This window comes from Bos javanicus, chromosome 14 (genome assembly GCF_032452875.1).
Source record: "Bos javanicus breed banteng chromosome 14, ARS-OSU_banteng_1.0, whole genome shotgun sequence".
Taxonomy (NCBI): domain Eukaryota; kingdom Metazoa; phylum Chordata; class Mammalia; order Artiodactyla; family Bovidae; genus Bos; species Bos javanicus.
The window spans coordinates 16,109,703-16,130,446 of NC_083881.1; the positions used below are offsets into that span (position 1 = coordinate 16,109,703).

The 20,744-nt window shown below is 44.3% G+C and overlaps 1 protein-coding gene across 1 annotated transcript in view; it reads right to left on the minus strand.

Annotated features, from left to right (window-relative positions):
• FER1L6 (fer-1 like family member 6) overlaps positions 1 to 20,744 on the minus strand; it is a 174,220-nt gene that overhangs the window by 88,891 nt on the left and 64,585 nt on the right. Inside the window, exons 11-16 of the mRNA XM_061438664.1 lie at positions 20,256 to 20,608; positions 16,340 to 16,448; positions 15,270 to 15,453; positions 9,120 to 9,240; positions 7,458 to 7,558; positions 1,797 to 1,887 (exon numbers count right to left, since the gene is read on the minus strand). Of these exons, the coding sequence (XP_061294648.1) occupies positions 1,797 to 1,887; positions 7,458 to 7,558; positions 9,120 to 9,240; positions 15,270 to 15,453; positions 16,340 to 16,448; positions 20,256 to 20,608 (959 nt within the window). The remainder of the gene's footprint in view (positions 1 to 1,796; positions 1,888 to 7,457; positions 7,559 to 9,119; positions 9,241 to 15,269; positions 15,454 to 16,339; positions 16,449 to 20,255; positions 20,609 to 20,744) is intronic.

Consider the following 20,744-nt stretch of genomic DNA (forward strand, 5'->3'; position numbering starts at 1 on the left):
CCATTCTGAAAGGTGGACTGGAGGAAGATGACTGCAATAGTCCAGGCCAGAGATGCTAAGGCACTCAGGTTAGGCAGCGGTTCAGGGGATAAAGAATAGAGTAAGGGCCAGAGTCTTTAAAGGCCAGGTCGTGTGCCTGGCCTGGGGTCAACTGACCATTTAGGGTGAGGTACAGGGTTCAACTACTGTTGCCTGGAAAATCCCATGGATGGAGGAGCCTGGTAGGCTGCAGTCCATGGGGTCGCTAAGAGTCGGACATGACTGAGCGACTTCACTTTCACTTTCACTTTCCACTTTCAGGCATTGGAGAAGGAAATGGCAACCCACTCCAGTGTTCTTGCCTGGAGAATCCCATGGATGGAGAAGCCTGGTAGGCTGCAGTCCATGGGGTCGCACAGAGTTGGACACAACTGAAGCGACTTAGCAGCAGCAGCAGCAGCATAGGGTTCAGACTTGATTCTTAGGCTTCTGACTAGAGCAACAGGGAAGGCTGGTGATACCAGTACAGGACAGGGAATACGCTTAGGTGGGAAGATAATGGGCTGAGTTGGGTATGTTGGGTCAGAGGGGCAATGAGGCAGCAGTTGATGTGTCCACTCAGAGGCTGGAAACACAGGCCTGGAGGTGGGGAAAGAGCCAAGCCACCAAAAGGTACTGACATGGTGGGCTTGTTCAGGACAAGGACTGCTGGACACAGAAAACAAGAGAGCTCGGCGGGTGATACATAGGGGATGGCTATTCCAGAGGCAGGGAGGGGCAGTCACAGGTGCTGAGGAAGAAATGAGTAGGAAGAAGATTTTATATATGGTGGGAGTCTGGTCTCCCCAGGAGTAGGGGAGAACACAAACCATTTATTATTCTGGAAAGATGGATGAGTCAAGTGTTCAGAGACTCAAGCTTTAGTCTCTGGAGTATACTTAACTAGCTATGACCTTAAAAAAAAAGTGGTTCATCTCTCCAGGCTCCATTCACATCTTTAAAATGTCCCTGGCCAAACAGAGTCGGGTTTTTTTGTAAACTGGAGGATAACTGCTTTGCAATGTTGTATTAGTTTCTGCTATACAACAGCGAGAATCATCCGTATGTATACATGTATCTCTTGCCTCTTGAACCTCTCTCCCACCCCATTCCACCCCTCTAGGTCATCATAAAGCACCAAACTGAGCTCTCTGACACTGAGGAATTTCATTTTGCAGAATTATCATGACTCCATACAAGACACTCCTTGCTGCCACAGCTGGAGCTGAAGTTCCAAGCAGAAATAATCAGGGTCTGACTTGGCCTGGCAGTTCCCAGTTGTCACTCATTCAACAGGGACCGAGTGACTCCCAGGCACCCAGCACTGTGCAGGGTTCACAGGACGCAGAGAGGGACCAGCCACCGCCCAACCCTGCCCTCAGGCAGGGCTCACAGCTTTTCATACATCGTAAAGGGAGGACATGGAGGGGAGGAAGCCTAGTTATTTCTTTTTGTCTCTCAGCTCAGGAGGCAGAAGGTTAGGTGCAAGAGTCCACAGCCTCTGACAAGATACAAATGCCAAAAAATGAACAAGCCCTACATCAGAATAGAATGTAGCGCTGGTGGGCTTCTAGCTCAATCTTACATTCAATACATGCTAGCTCTTCTCCAGCGCATTCATCTGCTTATTCCCTTTCCACTCATTCCTCTATACCACACAAACATATAACCCTAAGAACCTTATCCTCATGTGGTCTATGACCTATGCTTCATCTACGAGGCTTATTTTTAAAGCACATGTTTTAGTGCTTCCCAAGTATAAATAGATTTTCACATACCAGCTCCTGCCAACAGAGCGTAAGTCGTTTCTTATCTAAATTGGTTTGGTTCAACATCTTAGGCTTCTTTTCTGCTTCAGAAATAAAGGCACTAGAAGAGAAGAAAAACAATTTTCAAACCTAGTGAAAATTCATTTCTAAAATTCCAGAGATTTGCAAGTATACTTTCTACAATGCAGTGGGAAAGCTGATGAAGCCACGGAGCCAAGGTTTTTTTAACTAGGATTAAGCAATGATGCACTAACGTTTCTTTTCTTTATTTAAAAGAGTTAGTTATTTATTTGGCTGTGCTGGGTCTTAGTTGTGGCATATGGGATCTAGTTCCCTGACCAGGGATCAAACCTGGGTGCCCTACATTGGGAGTTTGGAGTCTTAACCACTGGCCCACCAGGGAAGTCCCTGTACTGTTTCTGAGAGACAAATGAGAATGGGAATTGATGTCCAGGTCCCATAATGATTTGGGGAATGCTTGTTTTTCCACTTTCTTTTGGTATATGCCTAATGTGATGGCTAAAACTCAGAAGTGGCCACAGGACTGCAAAAGGTCAGTTTTCATTCCAATCCCAAAGGCAATGCCAAAGAATGCTCAAACTACCACACAATTGCACTCATCTCACAGGCTAATAAAGTAATGCTTAAAATTCTCTAAGCCAGGCTTCAGCAATACATGAACCGTGAACTTCCAGATGTTCAAGCTGGTTTTAGAAAAGGCAGAGGAACCAGAGATCAAATTGCCAACATCCACTGGATCATCAAAAAAGCGAGAGAGTTCCAGAAAAATATCTATTTCTGCTTTATTGACTATGCCAAAGCCTTTGACTGTGTGGATCACAAGAAACTGTGGAAAATTCTGAAAGAGATGGGAATACCAGACCACCTGATCTGCCTCTTGAGAAATTTGTACGCAGGTCAGGAAGCAACAGTTAGAACTAGACATGGAACAACAGACTGGTTCCAAATAGGAAAGGGAATACGTCAAAGCTGTATATTGACACCCTGCTTATTTAACTTATATGCAGAGTACATCATGAGAAATGCTGGACTGGAAGAAACACAAGCTGGAATCAAGATTGCCAGGAGAAATGTCAATACCCTCAGATATGCAGATGACACCACCTTTATGGCAGAAAGGGAAGAGGAACTAAAAAGCCTCTTGATCAAAGTGAAAGTGGAGAGTGAAAAAGTTGGCTTAAAGCTCAACATTAGGAAAACAAAGATCATGGCATCTGGTCCCATCACTTCATGACAAATAGATGGGGAAACAGTGGAAACTGTCAGACTTTATTTTGGGGGGCTCCAAAATCACTGCAGATGGTGACTGCAGCCATGAAATTAAAAGACGCTTACTCCTTGGAAGAAAAGTTATGACCAACCTAGACAGCATAATAAAAAGCAGAGACATTACTTTGCCAACAAAGGTCCGTCTAGTCAAGGCTATGGTTTTTCCAGTGGTCATGTATGGATGTGAGAGTTGGACTATAAAGAAGGCTGAGCGTTGAAGAATTGATGCTTTTGAACTGTGGTGTTGGAGAAGACTCTTGAGAGTACCTCGGACTGCAAGAAGATCCAACCAGTCCATCGTAAAGGAGATCAGTCCTGGGTGTTCATTGGAGGGACTGACGTTGAAGCTGAAACTCCAATATTTTGGCCATCTGATAAGAAGAGCTGACTCATTTGAAAAGACCCTGATGCTGGAAGGGATTGAAGGCAGGAGGAGAAGGGGATGACAGAGGATGAGATGGTTGGATCGCATCACTGACTCAATGGACATGGGTTTGGGTGGACTCTGGGAGTTGGTGATGGACAGGGAGGCCTGCCATGCTGCGGTTCATGGGATCGCAAAGAGTTGGACATGACTGAGCAACTGAACTGAACTGAACTGATACAAGTTCATAAGAGCAAACCCAAAATAATGCGGTTATTTTGCAATTCCTTTATTTTACAAATTTAACACACACCAAAAGGTTCCTAAAAAGTTGTATGTCAAGCAAATATTTTAGTTTCAAAACTGAGCTATGTCCTTATATTTTTTAAAATATACAAAGGACTGAACAGTAACACTTTGAGAGATGAAGTTTAAAATGTGCTCAGTAGAAAAAGGTTATGAGTGCGATGAACTAGAAATGGCTTTAAACGTGGGAAAATAAGATATTGCCCTCATCAGCAATAATTTAAATGCAAATTAAAATTGATGCCATTTTCACTTATTAAAAACTGGATAGTATTCAAGATTGAAAATATTCGAGAGGGAAAAGTCACTCTCTTCTATTACGATAGAAGAGTGTTAATTATTATAATGTTTAGGAGGTAATTTGATAGCACTTATCAATATATAAATGTCCATATAATTTGACCCAAAAATTATACTAGAATTCTATCCTTTAAAAATAACTGAAAGTTCTTGCAAAAAAAGATGTTTATACAGTAATGCTTATTGTAGCACCATTTATAGTAGCAAAATAAATCAGAACAAAAATATCAGGGGCTAGTTAAATATTACATGATACATATCACATAACTAAACAGTGGGGTCAACCATTAGTTACCACTGTAGAAAGATGCTGGTGATACATTGTTGAGTGAAAAAGCAAGCTGCTGAACAAAGTGCAATATTTGTAAAGAAATAGAGCATTCTTATGAATGTGTATGTTTGCAAATGCACAGGAAAAAACCCAGAAAGACCAATCAAACTCTGCTCTCTGAGTGGGATTGAAGAGAGAACTGAGAACATTTTTACCCTACCCATCCTGCGTTTTGTTGTCGTTGTGAGATGAGCCTGTAGTACTTTTGTGATGAAAAGAATCAGTTACAAAGGAACAAAACGGGGGTAAGATGCCAAACCTCCCAGCTCGGGGTCCCACACAGAAGCTCTGCCTGGTGGCAGTTGAAGCTTCGCCAGAGATTCTCTTTGGGCCTACTAGTCATTGCATTTTCTCTTAGTTTTTAAGAAGAATAAAAGGATTCTATTTTGAGGAAGGCGTCTTGTCACATGTCTACCTTTCTTTCCTAGAGGCAGAAGGAATCTGTTCCACTCCCAGGATGGATCAGCTCTAAGAAACATGATGAACGCTTCTAATCTCTCTCCCTTCCGCACAGGGGGAGAAATAGCTTATTTCCCCCTCAGAATGGGGGTAGATAGATGACTTTGGCTCCTGACTCTGATCATTCTTCATCTTTTAGACCCGCCAACTGTGGGCTGTGGGCAGGCTCCTCACTTCCACATGGCAGGTGGTCTGGTCCTTCTAGGGGGAAGCCCCAAAGTCAAGTTGCTCAACTGCCAACAGGTTGGGGGAACCACAAAGTGTCCTCGACCTCAGGTCCAAACTGCTTTCTTAAATCCCTATTTACCAAATAGAAAACAAATGTCTGATCCCTGTCTGACCCTCATGTATATTTTTCAGTTGGTTTAAAACTTGCAGAAAAGAAAGGAATGATTATCACATCAAGCAACCTCCTAGTAAACAAAAATTTTCCAGCTATTAATTTGCCCACAATTTCTAAAAATGATCATGAAGCTTTTAAAAGATACTTCAAGGGAATTGCAGGTGGCACTTAACTCACAGCAGGAGTAGCACTGATTCATATTGCTTCTGTGAAAAACAGAAGAGAAATCAAGATAGAAAAAACACATATTTATCTCTCCACTTTCTTCCTTTTTTTAAAAAAAGTAAAAATACTCGGGTAGTTGAGAGATTAGAAAAGACAAAACTTGCAAGACAAAACTTGCAAAGCAGAACACAGGAATTTAGCTATCTGCTGTCTATTTGTTTTTTTCTTTCCATCAAATGAAATGCCACTCCTTTTCCATTCATTCTATCATGACAAATTCTCACTGTTTGCTCGAGTATTGACTGATTCATTTCAAGAGTTAATCCAAGGTGTTTCCTTTAAGGGAGGCAGCCTCTAAGATGGCCCCCACGATCCCCGCCTCCTGCTGTTCTTGCCATCATATGATTCCTCCCCTTTGAATATACATTAGTCCCAGGGATTGGTTTCTGACAGAACCCATCAAGACTGATGGGCTGTCACGTCCAAGATTAGATAATAAAAGACCATGATGTCCGCTTACTGGCATGTCCTCTCTGACTCTTCTGTCTCACACACTCTGATGAAGTCAGTTGCCACGTTGTGAGAGGTGGCGTGGAGAGGCCCATATGGCAAGGAATTGAGGATGACCTCCAAACAACAGCTGGCAGGGAGCTGCAGTTCTCAATCCTCCTCAATCCAACAGTTTATAAAGAACTGAATTCTGCAAATGACCACGTGAGTGATCTGGGAAGTGAGTCCTTCCCAGAGGAGCCCCGAGGTAACTCTAGCCTTAGACAATGCCTTGAGTGCAGCCTGGGATAGGTTCTGAGCAGAGGACCCAACTAAGCCACATCTACATTCTTGACCCAAGAAACTGTGAAATAATAAATATGTTTTAGTCACTTAAATTTGAGGGTTATTTGTTACTCTGCAATTGGTAACTGACATACCCTACTCATTTTTTTATTATATTGTCTACCTCCTGGAGTAAGAGTCATTAATTGGTGCTTATTAATGTAGTGTACAAAAACTTCTGTTAAGTAGCATTTGATACAATTTATCCATCTAACTGGGAATCCCTGGTTGGTCAGCAGTAAAGAATCCATCTGCAGTGCAGGAGATGCAGGTTCAATCTCTTGGTCAGGAAGATCCCCTGGAGAAGGAAATGGCAACCCACTCCAGGATTCTTGCCTGAGAAATCCCATGGACAGAGGAGCCTGATGGGCTGCCGTCTATAGGGTCACAAAATTCAAGTACAACTTAACAACTAAATACCCACCACCAGCAGCCAATTGCCAAATAGTTGTTGCATGTGTGCTAACTTGCTTCAGTCGTGTCCAACTCTCCGGACTAGCCCACCAGGCCCCTCTGTCCATGGGATTTTCCAGGCAAGCATACTGAAGTGAGTTGCCATGCCCTCCTCTAAGGAACCTTCCTGAGCCAGGTTATGAATCCACATCTCTTAAGTCTCCTGCATTGGCAGGTGGATTCTTTCTTACTAGTGCCACCTGGGAAGCCCAAATAGTTGCTGCTGCTGTTGCTACTGCTGCTGCTAAGTCGCTTCAGTCGTGTCCGACTCTGTGCGACCCCATAGACGGCAGCCCACCAGGCTCCCCTGTCCCTGGGATTCTCCAGGCAAGAACACTGGAGTGGGTTGCCATTTCCTTCTCCAATGCATGAAAGTGAAAAGTGAAAGTGAAGTCGCTCAGTCATGTCCGACCCTCAGCGACCCCATGGACTGCAGCCTTCCAAACTCCTCCGTCCATGGGATTTTCCAGGCAAGAGTACTGGAGTGCGGTGCTGTTGCCTTCTCCGAAATAGTTGCTGAGTACCTACCAAATGCAAAGAAGCATGCCAGACACTAACACTGCTAGCAATTTTCTTGTTTCAAAAAGAATCTCTGCAGTAAGTCTTTCTTTTCTTCCCTTTTCCTTTTTTTTTTTTCCTTTGCTTTATGTTTTAGTAAAGTATCAGAAAGCAATAGTGAGCCCACAGCAGCTAAATTACTGAACAAAAGAAGATGGATGTAACACTACTCAATGTTCATTTGACTGCATGTGAAATTGACTATTTTCTAAGGTAAGTAAAAGCTGATTCCATACAGCTCAGCTCCCCAGATGCCAGCTCCAGTACCTGCTTTGACTGATAAAGTCACTGAGCACCATCTTCATTTTCTCTTCTGGGGCTTCCTCTGAAATCTTAATCAGTTCTTTTACTTCCTCTATACCTTCTTCCTGAAAACAAACCACGGAGGTGGAGGGATGAGAGATGGGAATGAAACTGTCGTGGAGACACTGATTCTAACATTCACAGAAATTATATTCAGCTCATATTTTGTTTTGAAAAGGAAAGAGGCAAGAGATGACACTGCCCGTGAGTTATGTGAGCTGGAAAGGGATATGTGAGAGGAATCACAAAGGGAAGGTGCAAGATGCCAAAGCAGCATGTTCCCTGGTTTTCTTTACCCCCGGGGGCTTGGGTGGGACAGCGTACATTTATTGCACGTAGGTACTATTTTAAATGGGCTTCCCAGGTGGCTCAGTGGTAAAGAATCTGCCTGCCAATGCAGGAGACAGGAGTTCGATCCCTGGGCCAGGAAGATATCTGGAGGAGGAAATGGCAACCCATTTCAGTATTCTTGCCTGGAGAATCCCACGGACAGAGGGGTCTGGTGGGCTACCATGGGGTCACAAAGAGCTGGACACAACTTAGCAACTGAGCACACATGCACACTGTTTTGAATACTTTCACACATTCAATTCCTCAAAGAATTCTGAAGGAAAAGAACAAGATATGATAGGAGAGGGTAAGAGGAAACATCAAAAAGCTTCTCTGAGGAAGTGCTCGAACCTGAGCTATGGAGGCTGACTGGGCTTCCTTGGAGAAACAAGATGAGGAAAAGCAGCCCAGGCAGAGGGAAGGGCATGGAGGTGGCTAGCTTGGTTTCTTTGAGACACTTGAAAGGAGACCACTGTGCTTGGAATAAAGTAAGGAAGAGGAGCTTGTGAGAGACAGGACCAGAGAGGTAGCAGGGCTTGACTTTGGAGGGAATTATCTACTGTTCGGAGCAGGCAATGGCAACCCACTCCAATATTCTTGCCTGGAGAATCCCATGGACAGAGGAGCCTGGGAGGCTGCAGTTCATGACATCAGGAAGAGTCGGACACGACTGAGCGACTTCCCTTTCACTTTTCACTTTCATGCATTGGTAGACTTAGGATTTTATACTAGTTGAAGTTAAGATCTGTCAACTTTGTGAGAATGCTGTCCATCCCCTGACCTTTGGAGATGAGGAAAATGGTCTATCCTTAGGTTCTATGGGCCTTCCAGGTGGTACTCACGGTAAAGAGCCCACCTGACAATGCAGGAGACTTAAGAGAGGCGAGTTCTATCCCTGGGTTGGGAAGATCCCCTGGAGGAAGGCATGGCAACCCACTCCAGTATTCTTGCCTGGAGAATCCCATGGACAGAGGCGCCTGGTGGGTTTCAGTCCACAGGGTCACAAAGAGTCGAACACGACTGAAATGACTTAGCATGGATCATACTAGGTGCTATAACAGGTAGAAGCAGAGCAGGGATTTGAATTTGGAGAGCTTGATTTAAAGGTGAGGAATTTTGCAAAATGTATTCTCATTTCCCTGGGTTCACATGGCAGGAGCCATGCGTCATCCAAATGCAGAGGCCTCAATTCTTTGGTATTTGAACTGAGGCCAAGACCCTCTTCGGAGTGGGAAAAGATCCCCTTTGCCTCCAGCTTCCCAATATTTGAATCCATCACCCATCAGAGTCACCTACCAGGAGGTCTGCCATCTTCTCCAGCATGTTGGACCAATGCAGCCTAAACGTCTGGTCTCCCCAAGAACTGACAAAGTAGACACAGGGCTTCTTGGCCTCAAATGGCAAATAGTTGTAATTCCTGGGAAAATACATTAGGTCTGGAAGTTAGTTGGCAATCAGTGTTTTTCAGGCAATTCCGGTCACATGTTCATGTTTCATACATCCTGGGTGGACTGGGGAAAGGATGGTGATAAAATAGTCACATTAGTAATGCCACCCTTAGCCTCTATCTGGGGACCTATGAACACTAAGCAATGAACAGCCATATGGCTACAATGAAGAGGTAGTAATGGCTACCACTCTGACCCAGGGCAAAGCTTAGAATGAGCAACAGAAGGCAGGATTCAATTGGCAAGCCCTCTTCAAGGAAAAATTCTCTTTCTAATTGAGAGAAGGGAGAAAAACTAACATTTTCCTTTCCCTTTAAATCTATATACTAAGAACTGACTATGTAAGGATCAACTGAGATAACAGAGGTGAATGTATTTTATAAACTGAAATCACTAGAGAATTGTAAGAAGGTAAAATAATATTAATGAGGATGAAGTCATGTGCTTCAAACTCAACTCCAACATTCCATGGCTGCCATCCATCCATCCATCCATCCATCCAATGTTGGTTGTTGCTGGGCATTAGTGCCAATAATATATTGATCGGTGACCCACTTGACTAAGAAAGGACCGGAGAGATAGCAAAGTAGCTGGAAGGGGAGACACGGAGCCAAAGAGAATGGTTGATGGTGATGGTTGGATATGCTTAAATGATGGTGAGAAAAAGATAGTTCAGAGGATGAGACTGAAGACAGAAAAGAAGGGACTAACCGGGAGAATTCAGTTCCCAAGAATGTGGATGTGGAAGCAGGTAAGATGGGAGAGATGTAGCCTAAGGTTGAAGTTCCCTGCCTAATGACAGCCATATTCATTATAGCTAGCTCTTACCTAGCTCTGCCCCCAGCCCCCTGAAAATTTCCCACAAACATCTGGGTGTGAAGAGAAACATGTAATGCAGGCAAGAGCACATTTCTTGTCATGGGCATTGCTTGGACAGGGGCCCTAATAAATGTGGACAGTGTTAGGAGTCATGAGCTTCTAGAGGTTGGGGTGGGGGGAAAGTGAAAGAGAGAGCTTTGTTTCCATTCCAAAAGCTACAGAGGACTTCAGCCTGAAAGAACGCATGGTTGTTCTTTTTAGCTCTCCAACCTAAGTTTCTTCTAGAGGCCATAAAGTTAGCAAAGATGCTCTGTGGTCTGTTCTGCAGAAAACAAACCAGCAGGCAACCATTCAGAAGAGAAGCCAAATAAGTCCTTGGCAGAAACTGAGGTTACGATTACAGCACGGGAACAAAATAAAACTTAACAAATAAGGAAGGTCAGAAACTGCTCTTTCCTTTATCTTGTTAAAAATGATGGCACTGAGAAAAACAAATGTCGTATAATAGGGCTCATATGTGGAGTCTAGAATTGAGAGAGATGAACGTATTTGCAAAGCAGAAATAGATACAAACGTAGAGAACAAACTCCTGGATACTGATGAGGGAAGCAGGGGTGGGATGAACCGGGAGACTGGGACCGACATATATACACTATTTTGTACAAAACAGGTAATTGATCACAACTTACCGAATAGCACAGGGAACTCTACTCAGTGCTCTGTGATGACACAAGTAGGAAAGAAATCTTTATTTTTCCTTTTGAACTTTTTATTTTGTATTGGCAGCACTAGTGGTAGAGAACCCGCCTGCCAATGCAGGAGATGTAAGAGACAAGGGTTCAATCCCTGGGTCGGGAAGATCCCCTGGAGGAGGGCATGGCAACCCACTCCAGTATTCTTGCCCGGAGAGTTGCACGGACAGAGGAGCCTGGAGGCCACAGTCCATAGAGCTGCAAGGAGTTGGACACAACTGAAATAACTTAGCACAAAGCAATTAACAAAGTTGTGATAGTTTCAGGTGAACAGTGAAGGGACTCAGTCACACATATACATGGATCCATTCTCCCCCCAGCCCCTGTCTCATACAGGCTGCCACATCACATTGAGCAGAGTGGGAGGAAATCTTAAAAGGAGAAGATATATGTATACGTATAACTAATTTACTTTTCTACATGGAAGAAACTAACCCAACATTGTAAAGCAACTACGTGTGTCTGAAGTCGCTTCTGCTAAGTCATTTCAGTCGTGTCCGACTCTGTGCGACCCCATAGACGGCAGCCCACCAGGCCCCGCCATCCCTGGGATTCTCCAGGCAAGAACACTGGAGTGGGTTGCCATTTCCTCCTCCAATGCATGAAAGTGAAAAGTGAAAGTGAAGTCGCTCAGTCGTGTCCAACTCTTAGCAATCCCATGGACTGCAGCCCACCAGGCTCCTCCGTCCATGGGATTTTCCAGGCAAGAGTACTGGAGTGGGGTGCCATTGCCTTCTCATGTCCAACTCTCTGTGACCCTTGGACTGTAGCCCACCAGGCTTCTCTGTCCATGGGAGTCTCCAGGCAAAGTAATTATACTCAAATAAAAATTAAAAACAGATTATGGCACTGAGAATCCTGCAACTAAATAAATTCCTACTCGATGTTGTGCTCTGTCCCAAGGTTTCTTTGCTCTGGATGATTCTGTGCTAACGGTGTTCAAAGCCTCTGTGTCTTTGGCTCCCAGGTCCTCCAGATCTTACTGGATCTACAGGGCTCAGGATGCGGTATTTTTCTCAGGCAAATGACCATGCAGATGGAGAGCAGCAGATGGGAGGGTACCACGTTGCCAGCAGGAAGAGACGTCTAACAGTTTGAATGGCTGCCCTGATGTGCCATCAGCCTTGTGACTCGGGGCAAGGGTAGGCCTGGAACCCTGAGAATCAAACGGTAATCTGACTCTGGGCTTGTGCTCCAGTCTCATTCTTGCACTCCAGCCCCATATGTAAATTATATGTAAATGCACATGCTTTAGAAAACTGGAAAGCCCAGAGCAAACCCAAGGTGATGTTTCAAGTGTCAGGCTAAACCACTCCTTATAAGGTGGTATTTCAATGGAGGCAACAGACAAATAAGTTGTATGTGTGTGTTTGTACATGTGTGTATATGTGCTCATGGGTGTGGACACTGTGAGTGCATAGGCATATGTGTGTGTGGGCATGCCCAAGTGTGTTGGGGTATATTCTATTATAAAACCTTCTAATTCAGATGCTGCCATTCTTGGCTTACCACTATGTGGACAGAGCTTCAATATAGTGACAGGAATATACAGAAAACCCCCAAACATCAGCATGACTTATTTTGGTCTCTTTGAGTGAGCCAGTTAGTACTGATGTGTGGCCCGCTGAAGGATTCTGTAGCACTCTCATCTCCTTTAAACCCTCCCCATACTACATCTCCTGATATTACCATCACTATCAGCAATGGGCTAGTCTAACAAGGTGGGGATGTTTTCACTGCCTGGTCCCAGAGAAGGATGCAGAGTACCACTGAGAGCCTCAGAAAAGCCTCCCAGAGCTGCAGATCCTGCTCAGTGATGTCCTCAGGTTTGACACTGGACAGAAAAACCATTAAAGGATGGGGAAGTTTGGGGTCCTTTTTGGTGCATGTAAGGGAGGATGGGCCATCAAGCATGGCTGCCAGGGGGCCAAAAAAGACCCCAAAGAAGGTGGTCCATGGGAGAGACAGGATTTAGAAAATGTGCAGCCATGCCCAGAAATGAGAGGACATGCATCCAGGGTTATTTTCACTTACTCCTTCCTACTTTGTCCCAGACAATCGCTTTCCATCCTTAAACTCATCCTCGCTCTTTAGGGTGTCACCCTTTTGTGGCCTTTGCCAACTCTTCACCTCCTCCCCTTCCCACTCTCTTCCCCCATGGTATCTGGTACCCAACTCGGTTATAGCACTTCCTTAGCTCATTCAAAAACAGGTACGAGTATCTACTACATGCCCGGTGTTGAGATGAGCAGATACAAAGGTGAGCAAGACACAGTCCTTTGCCCTCTGACTGCTCACCATCTGATAGAGAGACAGACGAATAAAAACAGGTGAATGCAGCGTGAACAGTGTTTGATGGAGCTCAGTGGAGAAGTCCAAATCAGCCTTGGGATTCAGGGAAGGGAACTTGAATTTACTCTTGAAAGGTAATGGGAGCTAGCCATTCTGAGGATGGCGCTTATTGCCTGGCAGAGGCAAGAGCGTGTTCCAAGGTCCACATGGAGCAAACAGCAGGATTCATCTGGGGAATGGCACTGGAGAACTGGTGGAATTTGGGGAATGGCTGGAGTTTATGGTAAAGAAGTGGATGGGGATCAAATCAACAAAATATGGCCCCTGAGATTAAGCCTGAAACGCATAGGCAGGACTTCCCTGGTGGTCCAATGGTTAGGAATCTGCCTGCCAATGAAGGGGGCACAGGTTTGATGCCTGGCCTGGGAAGATTTCACATGCCACCAGGCAACCGAGCCCACGTGCGACAACTACTGAGTCCACACTCTAGAAGCTTCGAGTCACAACTAATGAAGCCCACACGCCCTAGAGCCTATACTCCGCAACAAGAGAAGCCACTGCAACCAGAAGCCCTCGAACCTCAACTAGAGAGCAACGCCTGCTTGTTGCAACTAGAGAAAGCCTGTGTACAGCAACAAAAGACCCAGCAATGCCAAAAATTAATTATTTATTTATTTTTTAAAAACCACAAGCAGCCAATGGATAATGTCAAACTGGGGAGTGGGGAGTTCAGATGGATAGTTTGGTGATTTCCTTGATGCAGGTCCAAGCCAAGTAAGAGGTGTTTAAAATAACTTACGCCAAAGATACCAATTGACTAAATTAAAGAAATGGCAGTAGGGAACACACTTGAGAACTAGAATTAACCAGACTTCATCACTGACTGGATGTGGGTAGGAAGGGAAAAGAGAACAACTGACAGATTTCCAATTTGTGGCTGAGAATGCAGTGAGTGGCAGGACCAGTCTCTGAGATGGGAAAGACAGGAAAAGGGGAAAAGTTGCCTGTGAAGACAATGAGTCTGATGACTAGCTTGGGGACCCCCAAGTAGAGGTGTTTGGATCTGCTGCTCAGGAAGGCCATCTGGGAAAATAGATGTGAGAGTTCTTGTGATTCTAACAGTGGTCACTAAGCCATGGGTTCACGCCCAGAGACACTGGCTAGATTGAGAAGAGTAGACTAATGAGAACTAGCAATGTGATTTCAATCCCTTGACATGTAATGAGCAATCTTCTCTTACAACAATCCCGTGAGATCATATTTTTTTTTACTCCTAGCACAAAGCTCAGAACACAGAAGACTCTCACTGCATGCGGCTTTCCTTTCTCATAAGCCACTTGGTTGACATCACTGTCTTAAGACAAAGTTCTATAATTTCACTTCTCTTTGCATGTTGAAATGTCATGTGGGTTAAAGATCGGTAAGGGTGCATGTAGGAGCCCCAGTTGTTTTCTGAAATGGTCTTTTTTCATGGCTAAGAATCATTTCTGAGTTCTTCAGTTTGCGCCCAAAATAAGATAAGAAATGATGTAATTAATAATTCCACCAAGTTGAATTTACATTGTGTTCAAATGACTATAAAAACTATTGATAGGATTTTGGGTGGAAATTTAACTTCTGACCTTCCTATATTGTTATGCTTCAAAGTTATAGGATAAAGGGAGCTTCAGATATGGTCATAAGAACCATCGTCATCACTCTGTCCTTGAATGATTTAACTGGATGTGTCATTTGGAGAGTTGTCAACACGAGAATCCAGGAGAGTGGCAGTTATCCTGTCGGTCTAGCCTGTACCTTGCACCCATAACTAAGATACAGAATGTTTCTAGTTTTAGGGAAGAACTGAATCAAACGGTCATGGAAATGGGTCACATTTCCACAGTCAGAAATCCTGGCTACTCTCGCCTCCTGGGGCTCCTGTGCGTGTGTGCTCAGTCACTTCAGTCGTGTCCAACTCTCTGCGACCCCCTGGACTGTAACCCAGCAAGCTCCTCTGTCCATGAAATTCTCTAGGCAAGAATATTGGAGTGGGTTGCCATTCCCTTCTGCAGGGGATCTTCCCAACCCAGGGATCAAACCTACATCTCCTGCATTGCATTTACTTCCTGAGCCGTCAGGGAAGCTGCGTCTCCTACCTGTTCCCTTCTGTCACGAGTGGCTTCTCTGGGTGAGTGGTGGAGACGAGGGGAATGGCGGCATCATGGGCTGTGTCCCCTTCTCCTTCGTGCAGCAGTGGCAGAGTGTCTTCTTCAGCTGAGTCTGCTGACTTCTTCCTACTCCTGTGATGCAACCCTCCATCAATCAGGTTCCCAAAATTACCTGTAGAGCCAGTAGCAAGGGGAGAAGGGCCAGATGTCAATAAGTAGAATCAGGCTGCTTGGCAGAAAGGATCCAAGCTTATGTCTTCCCAGGGCAGAGTAATAAGCTCTCAGTATGAAGGCAGGATGATGGTCAGATCAAAGAAATAAGATTAGCAATGATACGAAGTCATCATCAGCTTCCATCTTAAGGTCTTTTTTTTTTTTTTTTAATGACTTAAGTTACAGATTAACTGGATTCCTTCTCCATTTTTTTCTGCTCCAAAACTTCCCAAATGTAAATCAAGACCTTCTCTGATGGAATGCTCTTTCTTGGAGTGGTTTTCCCAGGTGCACATCAGTCCAGGAAGACTGCTGGAGGTTACAACAATAGCATCTATTATACGCACAGCATGCCATGTGCATTAATTCATTAAACTCTTGCCATAGCTTCATAAGGAATTATCACTATTCCCATTTTATAGATGAAGAAACCAAGACCAAGAGAAATAAAGTGGTCCTAGGGTCAGGGAACCAGGATTAGTAGTCCAAGTCTGTCTGAATGCAAACTATACTCTCAATCTTTTTATTTTAACTTTTTTTAATTGGAAGATAATTGCTTTACAATATTGGGTTAATTTCTGCCATACGTCAACAAGAATCAGCCATAGGTATGCATTTAAAAATTTTTTATTATTTTTAATTTATATATATATTTTTAATTAAAACTACAAAAACAAATCTATCCCTTACATATTGAGTCTAGAGTGGACAAGGAGTTATTCATTTCTTCCTGAGGTGCAAACCTCCAACAGAATGCTACCATCTGCATGTAAGGCATTGATTCATTCAAGAAAGAGGTATAAAGTTCACGCCATGTGCCAGACACTGTGCTTGTCTGCACTTACCAATAGAAACTTCAAAGCTAATGGGTTTATCTCCGATCCTCCGGTCTATCATGGTAGCTTCGAAAAATGCTCCAAAGAGTAAAAATTCCTCATGTTTTTCTGGTACAATCTATAGAAAGAAAAAAAAATACATTAGACGGCCCTGGATCTTTTTATAGTAGGAGGAAACTGAATCAGTGAGGCCAACCTGGTCCAGGGTGATTTATAGAAACCTGAGTCTTGGTGTCAGCCTGATAGGGTACATCACTTCCACTCTAATCAGACTGGCAGGAACCAGGACCTACGCACTGCAAATCCCAGTTCAGCCATTCGCAATGATGTAGTCTCAACCTTACAATCAAATCTCCTTTCATTTTAAAGGTAAGCTTGGTATATGTATCTTGTTAAGAGAGTGATGGTTCCAGAAACCAGGTGACACATTACATTTCTGAGTGAGGAGGCTGAATGAGCTGGAGCTTTCATGCTGTGCTTTCCGGCTTTACCCTTGGATTTATTGAGCCCAACGGAAACAGCAGTAAGGTTCATTGAAGGAAATACAGCAGCTGTAGTTTCAGAGGCTAAGAGCCCCATTCAATCAAGAGCTCTTAACTCTGTCTCTTTCTCTCTCTCTCTCTTTTTTTCCGGCCACGAGGGATCTTGGTCCCCCCAGTCAGGGATCGAAGCCATGCGTCCTGCATTGGGAGCACAGAGTCTTAAGCACTGGACTACCAGGGAAGTCCCCTTCTCTCTTTTTGAGACTCTTTCTTCACACACAAGCCCCCTGTGCTGCTGGCATCAGCAGGAAATGTTTCTATTGACCAGAAAGTGTGGGACAGGGTGGGGCCAGATGCTGACTCTTAGTCACAGCACGTGCCGCTCCTGCCTGCCACCACTGTGTCCCTTGGCTGTAAGCCAGCCCCTTATCACGCCTTCCTGAGGCCAAGTTTACTCTCTGGGAGGAGGTTAAAAATCACTCAGAGACCCAAAGGGAATGGAGGCCACGGAGCCTGGAAGAGGGACCGCAGGTTCCAAGGCCAGGTGATCCCCTCTTTAAATCCCAACTCTGCTGCTTCCTAGCCGTTGACTGGGCAAGCCGTGTCTGCTATCCAGGTATCATGTTCCTTGTCTGTGAAATGAGCATCATAGCAGGACCTACATGGGGAAGGAATGAGATCACCCATGTGCAGTACCTAGGATAAAGCCTACACACGCCAATGCCATAAGTGAAGTCACCATAAGTATTTCAACAGGTTATAATTCATGTCTTAATCCCATCCACCCTTCAAAGTCCAATCCAGAAGAAGCCTCTTCTTCTGGAAGCCTCCCCTGATGCCCTGAGCTAGAAAAACGATGATGGTAGTGTTTACAGAACTCTTATTGTGTGTCAGATATGGAGAGAGTAGCATATTTTACACTCCCATATGTAAAATAGATAGCCAGTGGGACATGGGGAGCTCAACTGGTGCTCTCGACAACCTAGAGGGGTGGGATGGAGTGGGAGGTGGGAGAAGGTTCAAGAGGATGGGGACACATGTATACCTGTGGCTGATTCATGTTGATGTATGGAAGAGACCAACATAACATTGTAAAGCAATTATCTTTCATTCAAAATTTCTGGATCACTATGTTATACAACTGAAAATAACATGGTATTGTAAATCAACTATACCTCAACAATTGTTTTCACTTTAAATAAACAAGTTTTAAAAAAAGAATTTTACCTGTATTATCTCATGTAATTCTTGTAACTATCCTATGAGAGGGATCTTTCTATTCTATCCATTTAAAGGTGAGAAGCTGTAGTTTCATGAAAGAGTAAGATATCTGTTCATAGTTACTAAACATGATTAATAGTAATTGAGCACTTACTATGTGTCAGGCTCTTTTCTAATAAGCACTTTGTTGTATTAATTCATTAAATCATCATTATAAGCCTATGAAGTAGAGGTTATTATTGGAAATAAACCTAGGAGCTTAAATCACTTGCCCAAAGACTCAAACAGATACTTGTCCAGAGACCAGACAGTAACCATTGCACAATACTGCCACATCTTAAACCCAACTCTCTTATTTGGGAGCCCAATATTTTAATCCTTACACTGCACTCACCCCAGGAGATAATATGACTTTATCTTTACCTGTTTAAGGCACTTTATCACATTCTACTTCCTATACATTTATTTTGTAGGTCTTATCTCCCCTTCTTTACCATAAATTTCATGCAGTCAGACTCTATTTTTATTCCTACCAATGCTGAGGATTTAAAAAGGAACACAGGGCAGGAATAGAGATGCGGATATAGAGAATGGACTTCTGGACATGGGAGAAGAGGAGGATGAGACAAAGTGAGAGAGTAGCACTGACACATATATATACTACCATGTGCAGAATAGCTAGCAAGCAGGAAGCAGTTGTAGAGCACAGGGGGCTCAGCTCTGCGCTCTGTGATGACCTAGAGGGGTGGAATGGGCAAGAATGGGAGGGAGGCTCGAGAGGGAGGAGATATATGTATCCTTACAGCTGATTCATAATGTTGTACAGCAGAAACTAACACACTGTAAAGCAGTTATATACCAAGAAAAAATAAAAATAAATTTGAAAAATAATAAAGATGAACACAAGGTTTGACAGAAGGGAGATAAGCTTTGATGGTGATGATGACAATGAGTTTAAAAAGCCAGCATTATAGGACCTCATTTGTCCAGATTCACAATGAGAGCAAGGCTGCAGCAAGGGAAATTAGAGCTGCGGGAACCTGGAGAGCTGAACAAGAAGATGCTACAAAAAAATAGATATTATCATGTTAGTAAGGGCAAGCTCTGAGCTACTGAGGCTCTGGGGAAGGCAGAAGCTGTAGTGTGGTAGTTTTAAGTTATGTCCACAAATTCTTGGAAAAGCCTCCCCTTAAAAGGTGAAGCCTCATTCATTCCCCAACCCTATTTCAATGTGGGCTGGACATGTGGCTCATTTCTAACAGTTAGAATGTGGCATAAATATCTGTGTGATTTCCATGGATTTGGGCAAAAAAGACATTGCAGTCTCTGCCTTGCTCTCTTTTGGATCATCCACTCTGGCAGAAGCCAGATTTATTAAATCCCAGCAGTAAAATTAAGTGGCTCTTCCAAGGCTAAGTTGACCCACATACTAAAAATCCTTCTGTGTGTTCTAGTCTCTACCGGGAATGGACAGCTCTGGGAGACCAGGCACCCCATCCCTTCCCCATCTGAAATTAGAGTCTGGCTGACCTGAGAAACACCCTCCCAGAGGCAGAATCAAGCTATAATCTACCCACCAAAATATAAAATGCCTTCATTTGCAGTCACAAAGCACTATTACTGAACTTAAAGACTGAGAGCTTAGTCACGGTTTATGTTCCTCTTGGGGTCCCAAACCTCTCACCCCTAACACAGAACTGGGCCAGAAGACGCTACTCTGCTGTTTGCTGAGTCACAAGCAATGATAACCATTCCCTCCAGTGGTGACTTCCCCACATGCGTGGGGCCGGGGAACAGGTGTCTTGGTTCCTTGTGTCCCTGCTTGTCACCCACTCTTCCTCCTCTTCATCCCTCATCCCACATTATCTCATCCAGAATGCATGCTGAGCTAACAAAGCTAAACACAATTAGGCCCCACACAGAGTTCAGTCCATCACCCGGCCACCCACTCCCAACAGCTCCTCCAGAGTGCTTTAATTTTATTTTACTTTGATGTCCATGGGAATCTGTGTTTGGTGGGGGATGCAGACAGAATGCAACATGAGCAGATGGCTATGTTGTGAGCAGGAAAAGGCAGAGGATCAGCCCCGAAATATAGGGCTGAGTCAACACACATTTTGCAGGGGGCGCAACACCTCTGTGGGTCTCTGGGGACCCATGGCAGATGCTGTCTCTGCCCTGGGCTCAGTGCACAGTCTCAGTGGAAGCGCGCTCAGACCTACCTCTGGGGGCACGTCGAAAGGCTCCACCTCGACCTCTGTTGAGTTGGTTTTGTCTGAAGCCTGCTGGGGTTTGCCATCGTCAGTTTTGTCGCCCTTGTCTTTACTCGCACCTTTGGAAGATTTGCCATCTTTGTCCTTCGGAGACAACTTGAACTCCTTGAGCGCCTTGGAGAATTTAGACTCCTGTGCCCCTCCCGAGAGGATCTCCACAGCAATCTCCACCAAGATCCTGCCCCGGTATGACACGCCTTCTCCGAAGCCTTCATTCAGTTCCTGGTAGTCATCCATCAGACTGTGGTTCCTGGGTGAGCCATACAGGTTAATCCAGGCAGGTCCAAACGTGGGCAGGAAGCCTAGAAAGAGCCCAAGCTTTAGTTGCCTGGTTATGCTTTCAAGCTGGTTACTGCTTGATGAGAGTTGTGCACATTTGTTTAGAAATGTAAAGTATAAAGAGAAGACAAGAGAAAATATTTACAGACTATCCCATCA